General features: G+C 53.3%; 1 protein-coding gene across 2 annotated transcripts; it reads right to left on the bottom strand.

The window, feature by feature from the left end:
• Positions 1-228: 228 nt before the first annotated feature.
• On the bottom strand, positions 229-9,958 carry VAX1 (ventral anterior homeobox 1). Of its 2 annotated transcripts, XM_023224198.2 has the most exons (4): positions 9,501-9,958; positions 8,159-8,346; positions 4,193-4,230; positions 229-4,055 (listed from the first exon to the last, which is right to left on the bottom strand). In XM_023224198.2, exons 1-4 carry the CDS (start codon positions 9,739-9,741, stop codon positions 3,962-3,964), a joined length of 561 nt encoding a protein of 186 aa, XP_023079966.1. In that variant the 5' UTR covers positions 9,742-9,958; the 3' UTR covers positions 229-3,961. The 2 variants fall into 2 exon arrangements, with proteins under 2 accessions (XP_023079966.1, XP_023079965.1); XM_023224197.1 differs by lacking the exons at positions 229-4,055; positions 4,193-4,230 and adding an exon at positions 5,038-6,317.

Below are 9,958 nucleotides of genomic sequence, written 5' to 3'. Positions count from 1 at the left end.
TTGAGCCCAAGTCATTTTGACTCCAGAACCCATAACTAGAAACCGTTAAGATGAATTTTTCTCTGTGCATTAAACCAGCATACTCCACCTTGTATACCAGGGAATGCTATGTACATGTTTATATGTGTGTATATATCTGTATGTGTGTTATTGCCATACATGTTATGTTGTTGTTAACACACATAACAGATTTTATATGAAGAAAACTTTTACGTGAAAAATTTTGTGTATATTTTACACATATATATGATGGGATTTATTTTTAAGAATGAATACAACACTACGACATAAAGCACAATATTTATTTTGTTTCAGGGTAAGAAGATAGGTGAATGTGTTTCTAGAGAGAAAATTCGTTTCATATTAGCTATAAATCAGAGAATACACAAGTAATTTTCAGCTATCATGTCCATTGCATGCCAGGTTCTCTGAACCTGGTGGCCTTGCTCCTTCCAGAACTCATGTCTCTTCAAACAGAAGCTTTCAGTTCCAACCAAGAAGGGTATGCATCTGAATGCCTTTCAGCAAACCTGAAGGGCTCTCCTCCTCCTTTCCCCAAACTACCAGGTCGGCAAGGGAGCAGCCTGTCCAGGAAGGTGGTCCCCACTAAGTTTATAAAAGTCCTTCCCTGAGACCTGAGAAACCACTAAAGTAGATCTCTCTTTTCTCTCCTGCTCCATTAAAATGAAACCTCCATGAAAATGAAAAAGAATCTGAAATGTAAAGATTTCTCGATGTGGAAATGGTGTTAAATTACAATAGCATAATGTGGTCCAAGAAATTCTAAACTGTGTCAGAAACTGTGGATTAATTTGTTTAACAAACATTCATTGTATTCCTACCAAATGCCAGGCCCTGGGCCAGATGCAGGAGGCTGCAGTGTTTTGGGAGTTTGCCATTTAATACAGTACTTCTCAAATATTAGTCTGGAAAAGAATCACTTTGGAAACGTGTTTAAAATGCATGTTCCTAAACCCCAACCCAGTTTCTGATTCATCAGATGGGCCTAGGGCTTAGGAACCCGGAATTTTAGCCACTCCCCAGATGATTCTGAAGCAGCTGGTCCTCAGTTGTATCTTGAAAAACATTGACCTAGGATGTTTTTAAGTTTTGATCAGCCATTTAATCAAGCCACTTAAACTCAGGACTTCAGGAGGTTAGAAGAGATACATGACTTCTAAATCCTTCAAGAAACCTTAAAAAGACTTCTTAGAAAGGCTTTCTATGCAAGAACAGCACACCAATGTGACACAATTTCTTTTCAAACAGGAGAAAGACACTGTGTATAATCATATGGCTTATGTGGCTGAAGAGAAGAAGTTAAAAGGGTATCATTGGAGCAATTCAAGAAGGTGTGTGTGTGTGTGTGTGTGTGTGTGTGTGTAAATTATCAACTTGTATAACTATGCTTTGTGTACTTTACCCTGTGAGTGTTTACCACATGGATATTATAATTCAATTTAAAAATAATCATTTATAAGGACGTGTAAGACCAAAGAGGGTAAGGGGTTTAAAGATGTCATTCTAGAGAGAGGTACAGGGAAAGAGTTGGGACAGTGGCAGGAAAAAAAAAAAAAAAAAAACAGGAAGGAGGGAGAAATTCAAACTTCTTGATGAGGGCACCAAGGAAATCCTCAGCAGCTGTTGTCATAGATGGCTAGATATGGACATTAGCAGATGTGGGTGCAAATAGGCTAAAGACTTCAGATACCGTGATCCAGACACTGTGGGCACAAAAAGAAGGAAAGGAGGAAGGAAGGGAGAAAGGGAAGAGGGAAAGAGGGGGCAAAGGCGGAAGAGAGAAAAAAACTGAAAGAAGAGGCCTCTGGCCCTAGGGGGAGCTTACAATCTGAGGTTCTGAGCAGCCATGAGGCTTTGAGCAAGTTATTTGCTCCAGTCCTGTATATGAGTTTTTAAAATGGAGCTGGACCTCTCAGAGCCACCATGAGGAATAGTAGGATGGTGTATGTGAAATGCTATTTGTAAACTATAAAGGGTTGCTAAATGCTACTTATTAATACATTCTGGCTGAAGGTTAGAGCAACTGCAAGTGTGGATATGAGCATGTGTCCCATTTAGCTCTCCAAGTGACTTCCCACATCTTTCTTGAACCTGACCCCCAAACTCACAGGGGTTTGCTAAGAGGTTTTTCTTCCCCTTTTCTTTTTTGCTCGGAAACAATTTGGCTGTTGCTTTGTGCAGGCTTGAGCATGAGATTCCTTTCAGCTCCCCCCTCCTGCAGCTGTTCCTCCTTCCACCTTTCCCCAGGCAGGCCCAGCTATTGGCCTAGAGGCTACCTGCCTCCTCCTCCTCCAAGACCTGTGAGTCTCCAGTTGGAAGCCAGAGGCCTCCAGGGACCAAGGCAGCTTACTGGAGGCCCTTGGGGAAGGCGGGAAAAGAAGATAGTCACTAAAATTAAATGAATTTTCTATAACTGTTTTTTAATTAAAATTGCAATTCTTTTTCTATGCAGAAGAGGCTCTTTAAGAACAATTGCACTCCCTGAGTGGCAGGCAAAAAGCTCAGCAGCTTTTCCCAAAGCCAGGGAGGGAAGGGAGGTGAGAGCAGAAGTGATGGGGTGACTGGTCCTTCCCTCTTTCAGGGCTAAGAAAGCAAAAAGGAGAAAGGGCAGGAAGATGGAAGGAGGGATCTGCTTGGTAACTTCCCAGGCTGAGGCCCCTGGGAGAGAAGGCTGAATGTATTGGGAATTCCAAGCTAGGATTTTGTGTTTTCTTTTGTCCCAAAAAGTTATGCCACCTTCTCCCTTCCTTCTCACCCCTGGAGGGCCCCAGCCACCAGCCTTGAAGCTGCAGTGAGAGTCACCCACTGCCTTGGCCTTTGGGACCCCTTGAGCAGGAGAAGAAAACCAGAAAACCAAAGGAGAGAGAGAGAATGAGAGCAAGAGACCGACCTGGAAGGAAGAAGTAATGGAGGAGGGAGACGGGCGGGGTGGGGGGGTGGGGAACGAGATGGGAGCCCACACCACTGAGAGAGAGAGAACTCCTTAGAGGAAGCGCAGGGATTTACAGGACAGGAGCACAGAAGAAAAGAGTAGAAAAGGAAAAGCAGTTTCAAGCAAAAGAAAGTAAGGGAGGGGAAGAGCCAAGAGTAGCGAAGCTGAGGGATCTGCAGCAACTTTGAGAAATAAAAGTGAACTGTCTGTGGGCGACTGCTGTGATCTTAGCAAAAAGCCGAGCTCAAGGCTCAGGGACTCCGCCGCCCACACTGTGCCCCGCCTTATTTTGGATGCCTCCAACTCCAGCTTCAGGCACAGTACACGAGTAGGGGTTGTAAGACCTGGTTAGTGCCGGTGCTGCACGGGAACAGCGGATCCCTGCAACACCCAGGTGTGCGGGCGCTACAAAAGGAGCCGGGGCCGCTGCGCCCGCTGCGCGGACTTCGTCCCGTGCTGCACACGCTTTAGGAGAGCGTGTCCTGAAGTGTCCTTCCCGGCCCTCCTCGCTTCCCAAGATTTGTTTGCAACGTCTACATCCCTCACCACCGCATAAGCACTGGGGCGAGGTGGGGCGAGAGATCTCTTTGCAGGAATTAATATCGATTTCAGTCTCCTGCTCCCTCAAAGTTTCTCTTTGACATTGGCGAGACTTATTCTAAGTCAGAAGAAAATAAAACCTTGCCTATTCTGGGCCCATGATTGCACAAAATCCAAAATGCTGCCGGCATGAAGATGCAGCTGGAAGACTCTAGAAACGTAGCATTAGGAGGCAGGAACTTTATAGTGTCCGGAGATAAGTTCCTAAATAAACTAAGAATTACGCATTGGGAAATTAAGAAGGAGGGTCTGAGGGGCCGACCTCAGAGGTACAGACAGAGAAATCGAGAGCGAAACACTCAAGGAAGTGGAACAAATCGTCGTAGGCAGGCGTCTGCCTCTCTGGAAACCCGAAATCCGCCCAAACCTCATCCCAGGCGCTCACGGTACCAGTCGCAGGGCCCCGCACTATAGGGGCTGCCACCCTCTGCCCCCGGAGTCCCCACGCCGAGACTCATCATTTGCTGGCTCTTTCTTCCTTTTCTTCTTTTGTTTTTTTATCCTTCAAATACAAGACAAAAATACACCTCATTTATCATCATAGATATATATATTTCACTCTCACCACATAAATACAAAACATCCAAATATCCAAAACATTCAGAACAAAGTTAGTAGCCTGGATTCAGTGACACCTACCCGCGTTTGAATCGTTCATTATTTTCTTCACTATTTGCCTAGAAAAAAAAAAGATGAAAAAGAGGGGGGAGTTTCCGACGTAAATAATTTACAATAAAATTACTATTTTAAAAAATGCTTTTCGCTTGCTTCAGATGGACAAATACATTCTAGACACTGCGGCACCTCGCAGTCTGGGTCTGTGAATTTGGTTAAAATGTGGGTGGCCGTGGCTGTAGGGACGATCGCTGCTGCGCAGGGTAAGGAAAGAGGGTGTCGCGGTTCGTGTTCTGATTTGGGACCACTGAAACCCTAAGACTGGGGAGGCGAGGGGAGTGTCTTTCCTATCAATCACACAAGACGCTGTCTGGACTCTGAGACTACTGCTAGAGGAGGCCCGACCGCCCAGCGGCGTCCCTGCCTCCCCTTCCGCAAAGAACTGCTCAGAAATCCAGCCGTTTCCTGCGTGCAGGAAAGGATTTGTGAATCCGGGAGTTTGGGAGAAGAGGCAATGAGTGCTGACTCGTTTTCCAAGCCGAGCGGTTGTGCCCAAAGCTAGGCGCCTGGGAGGCCGTAGGGTGAAGCGCCGGCGCCCAGACTACCGCCGGCAGCCGCTTTGCTCTTTCCTGGAGGAGGGAGAAGCTGTCGGCCACCGCCCAGAACAGCCTCGGAGAAAAGATTCTGAATTTTCTTTGATTAGCGGCGTTGGCTTTTCCTTTGCTTTTCCCCCGTTAAATTCCTGTGTAAGGTTACAATACCCAGAACCTTAATTTTGCATTGCCCTGTGGGGCATTCTCTATCCTTAATTTTCTTACACCTTCCAAACTTCATCATTACGAGTATTTAAAAACTGGTTCCACTTCATCTGATTTTACGTAGCAATTGCTTTTATTGCTGATTAGATCAAATGTATTAGTGTCATTGCCTACCAGGACGTTTGTTACTGTTTCCTGGGGTCGGGGGTGGTTGTGATTGGAGTTGCCCTAAAGGGGAGAAAAACCGCAGGATTGTCGCGCCAGGAAGCTGTGTTGTGTATCGACTATCCCGAGAGGTCCGCAAAGCGGGTCCCAGGGCCTCCCACAAGCCCTGGTTTCTCTGGCAAGAGGAAGGAACGTCCTCCTTTTTTGGTCTAAAGAAACCTGGAAGCCCCTGGGGTCTGCGCGCAGTTTTCCTCTTTCAAATATTCCTAGGAATAGTAGGCAGCCGCAGCAGCCGCGGATCTAGAGCAAACGTCCTGTGCTTTGGACTTAGAACCAGTCTTTTCCCTCCTGGGCTGGGCACGGGGTCAGGGCATCAGTTTGACTAACTCGCGCATTTTCCCCAATTCTTTGGATCGCTCCTGGATTCAGAAGGAAGTTGAGGGTTGGGGAGGAATCTCGGAGGAAAGGTAGAAAAAAAAAATAGCCCGAATGAGATGAAATTGGTAGCAGAGCCTGGGTGGGAAAGGAGAGCTGTCAGAGGCCTGGTGGGAGCCAGGAGCCCAGAGCAGGAGCTCTGGGCACCTAACGCGCGTGAGTCCATAAATATCACCACAATAGATAGTATAAATATAAATACAGGGAAACACTTAAAATCAGTCCAGCGCTTTTTTCTCGGCCCCTTCTTTATTGTTGGTCCGGGAGTAAGGCTCGAAGGCCGAGGAGCTCAGATATCGGGCGGAGAGTTCTTGCAAATTCCCAGCTAGCGAACCAGCCATTGTTAACGGGGCGGAGGACAGGCGGCTGGCGACGGAGCCGAGCAGCGAGGGCACTGGCAGGCTGAAGAGGCTGTGGCCCGCGGCCGGGGCGCCCGCGTGCAGTCCCCCCGGCCCGGCGGGCCCGGGGCCTGGAGCACCGCCCACAGCCGGCGGGTGCGGGGACGCGGCGCCCGCTGGGCCCGGGGCGGCGGCGGCTGCGGCGGCCGAGCCGGCAGCGGCGCCCGTGCCCAGGGCCGGCAGGCTGGGCCCGCGCAGCGCTGAGCCGAGAGCGCCCGTGGCGCAAGGCGGCAGCAGCGCAGGCAGGCCGGGCGGCGACAACAGGCGGCCCTGCTCCAGCAGCCGTAGCACGCTGCACGTGGCCGCGGTCTCCGACACCACCGAGCGTAGCTCCGAGTCCTTGCCCTGGTCCTTCTTCTGCTTGGTGCGCCGGTTCTGGAACCAGACCTTCACCTGCGCGCCGGGGTGCGGGGAGAGTGGGAGAGAGGGGCAGGGAAGACCAGCGTCAAAGGAAGCGAGCTCCCGGGGCGCGCGGCTCCGGGGCTCTCCCCAAGCCCCAGCCCTACCCGCAGCCCCACCCAGCAGCGGGAGAGGTCCGGGCTGGGGCGCTGCTGGGGGAGCTGGCGCCGCCACGAGGGGGACACAGCTGCTCCACTGGGCTGCGCTTCCGGGTCAGGGAAGCAGGCCCAGGCAGGCGCCGCTTACACAGAACAAAGTAATAAAATGCCCACGGCAGGAACTCGAAGGAAGACCGGAAAGGGTTTCACTGGCTCCCGCAGCTACGCCGCAGCGGTGTTTGGGGCTCACAGATGTGTGAATCAGTGCGGGCCCCAAAGCCGGAATTTCCGGTGGAGAGTGTGAGGCCCTAGGGTGAGGTGAAGGAAGAGGGAAGTGGGAAGAGATGGGGGGAGCGAGTATTGCCCAGGCTTTCTGGACCCAGGCCCCTGGCCCAGTGGGCTCACATTCAGTCCTAGAAGCACTACTCCTGGTGAAGGCTACAAAGGACCATTTCCTGCTTCAGACGTGACCATCGTGACCATCGGCTAGCAAGCAGGGAAAGTGGCTGCAGGAGAATAATATGTGCGGGAGACTTTATGCAGACGGAGCTTTCTGTACCTCCTCTCACCAGATAGCTGCATTGAAGGGTCTGAGTGATACTCTTAAGTTTCTCTCTCCACTACTCTGAGTCATGAACTTGGAATCATGGGAGAAAGTAAGGAGGCTAAGGTGGACTGAACACTCCCCACTAACCTCCTCTCTCATTCTTCTGCCCCTCTGCAGGCCTAGCAGTGGCCCAGAAGAGTTTTGCAGCAATAGGGAAAGACGATCCTGTCTAGATTTTATAAACTAAGAGGGGTAGTAGCAGAGAGCATAGAAAAAGCTACCACACCAACTCAAACTCAAAAAGAACACCCCTATCTGTTCTGTCAGTCCTCAGCTTTCAGCCCAGATCCCAGACCTAAAATGCTCTCCACCTGCTTCAGGGTTGGGCATGGGGAAAAGGGTGGGTCTTCAGAAAGAAGGCTGCCTTAGCTAAGCCAAGCTGGTGACATGCCACTTGGCCAGCTCCAGGGGCATCATATGGATTTAATGTAAAGGGAAAGATCTAAAGCACAATCGGCAGTACTGGCTTCTAGGTCCTAGATCTGCTTCCCATCACATACCTCATACATCACTGGTACAGAAGACAGGGTCTCCCAGGTGCTCAGGGCTGGGGCCAGCTCAGGACGGGGAAAGCCTTCCTTTAAGGGTCAGGGCAGCCTGATCTGCACAGGCAGATCTCCAGGAGGGCGTACACCTTTCTAATTCCTAGGAATCACCCATGGTGCTGGAGCAGGGGGTGTTAGACCTAGCCTTACTCCTGCAGAATGGGCCTGGATGCTGTGTACAGCTGGGAGGGCCCACAAGGGGTGGGGCCTAGAAATCTAGCCAAAATGGGGTACCCCAAACAAGGGCAAAAGACAGTACTTTGTAGAGCAGAAGCAAGAAGGAAATGCTCAAAACTGGGGGCCAATAAAAATTCCAAAAGGACAGGATTTGGGGCCTCTTGGGCCTAGGCCAAGGTGGATAAAACATGGGCCCTGGAAGATTTGGGGATGGCAGGAAGGGTGAGGGGAAGGGATGTATGATTTAGGGGAAGGAATCCTTAGGCCTTTCTTACCCATCCTGCCCATCTCCTCCACCTCCCAAGGGTAGCTCTGTCCAGAGCAGGTTAGGAGGTGAAGAGCAGGCTAGGTAGGGGTCGTGGGGAGGAAGGCTGGTGCAGAACTGTGTGCGGCCTGGCCACCGGGTACCTGGGTCTCGGAGAGGTTAAGCTGCCGGGCGAGCTCGGTCCTCTCGCGGCCCACCACGTACTGGCAGCGCTGGAACTCCATCTCCAGCCGATAGAGCTGCTCCGCGGTGAAGGACGTGCGCGTCCTCTTAGGCCGGTCCAGGTCCAGGCCCTTGGGCAGGATGATCTCTCGGATGGACCCCTTGGCATCTAGGGAAGGGGAGATGTCAGCCGGCGGAACCCTCCCATCTCCCTCCACCTCCTTGGCCCGAGCTGGCTTTGGGGACACAGTCCCCAGAAGCGTGCAGTTTTGGGATGGGGATGGGGGGCGGGCGACGGAGCACGACCACAACCAGGTAGCAAAGACACTGTGTGGAAGGCAGGGGCCTAACTCCATGCCGCTGACCGAAGGAGGGACCACACTTTTGTCTTTTTGTAGAGTCCTCCAGACAGGGGAGAGAAAAAATCCAATCAATTCCAAATAGGCGGACGTTTCTTCCGGCCTGGGGGGGCCTCGGCTGCGCAGTCCGGGTCCCCTGTAGCCTGAGGGTACCCTTGCCGCCCCGCCTGGGTCCTGCGGGCCCCAGCTCTGGGACTGCTGACCAGACCGTGCTCCAGTCGTCCCCACCCCCACCCTCGAGTCTCCTTCTCTCCAAAGTCCGCGCAGCGGAAGGAGGAGGGACTGAGTCGTGGCCGGCCGGGCCCGGCGATCTGCTGGCTTGGGCGGCGCCAGGCCGGGACCCGGCCTCGCAGCCTGCCGCCAGGGCTAAGCGCACGCCGCACATCCGAGAGCGGCAGATCAGAGCACCAAAGCGGCAACCGCGGCTCCGTAACCCAGTCCAGCTGCCTCTCCCGGCGGCAGCGGTCAGGCACCGATCGCGGCGCTGGGGCCCTCGGCTCAGTGCACTAACTGGCAGGGCCGTAGCTCGCGATCGGCAGCTGTTCTCCGGGGCTCGCGCTCCTCCTTGGGTGCGCTCAGCCCTCCAGAGCGCTGGAGTCCCCTGGCCAGCTCCCGGCAGATCATCCGGCCCTTGAAGCGCGCACACCTCCTCCCGGCGTTTTCTGCTCCTTTCCCGGGTCGGAGGCCGCAGTCCGATGCCCGACCGCACCCGCGCAGCCCCTTGTCTCCCCCCGCAGCCCGGTCATTGGGGCCCCTCAGGGCGTGGAGGGCCGAGGCCCCTGGAGAGCGCACCGGAGAGTCCCAGGCGCTTGTCCCCAGCCGGACCCGGAGCGGGGAGGGCCAACAACTTTCTCCCAAGTCCCAGCCGGCACTCCTCCCCACCGGCCTGTGTCGGCTGCAGCGCGCAGCTCCGGCCCCGGAGTCGACCCCCAAGAACGCGCCCGGCAGCCCTGCCCGTCCCTACCTCGGACCAGGATCCGGCGGCAGTAATCCGGGTCGGCTGCGGAATTGGATTTACTTTTGTTACAATCCTCAGCAGCGCCCGACGCTGAGAAGGCGCCCTGCGGCTCCTTGAGGAAGGCGGCTGGGAGGTTCCCCTCTGCGCCCTTGCTCTCCCGACTCTCCTTGTGCGCGTTCTTCGAGACCCGGGCAGCCTCGGCGTCCGAGTGGCATCGAACGTCCATTTTGTCTGGTTTCCCGAACATAGGCAAGAACAACAACAACAGAAAGGAAAAAAAAAAAAAAGCCAAAAAAAAGAGGGGGGAAAAGGAAAAAAGGGACAAAACCCCCGACAACGCAGCCCGTACGCCCGGCCCGGCGACAGGCAAGGGGCAAGAATGAATGTCCCCGCGGGGAGGCTTCGGCGGCCGCGCGCGGGTCAGCGGCGACGGAAGAGTGGCGCGCTCGCCAAGAGGCGGCCAG

The sequence above is a fragment of the Piliocolobus tephrosceles genome, chromosome 9 (genome assembly GCF_002776525.5).
Source record: "Piliocolobus tephrosceles isolate RC106 chromosome 9, ASM277652v3, whole genome shotgun sequence".
In the NCBI taxonomy this organism is placed as follows: Eukaryota; Metazoa; Chordata; class Mammalia; order Primates; family Cercopithecidae; genus Piliocolobus; species Piliocolobus tephrosceles.
The sequence above is the reverse complement of the archived record's forward strand: the minus strand, read 5'-3'. Positions and strand labels throughout refer to the sequence as shown.

Coding starts and splice junctions, on each gene's coding strand:
- VAX1 (XM_023224197.1), bottom strand. CDS start 9,741: ATGTTCGGGAAACCAGACAAAATGGACGTTCGATGCCACTCGGACGCC. Junction 8,347..9,500: donor CCGCCGGATCCTGGTCCGAG/GTAGGGACGGGC, acceptor CCCCTTCCCTAG/ATGCCAAGGGGTCCATCCGA. Junction 6,318..8,158: donor TTAACCTCTCCGAGACCCAG/GTACCCGGTGGC, acceptor CCCGGCGCGCAG/GTGAAGGTCTGGTTCCAGAA.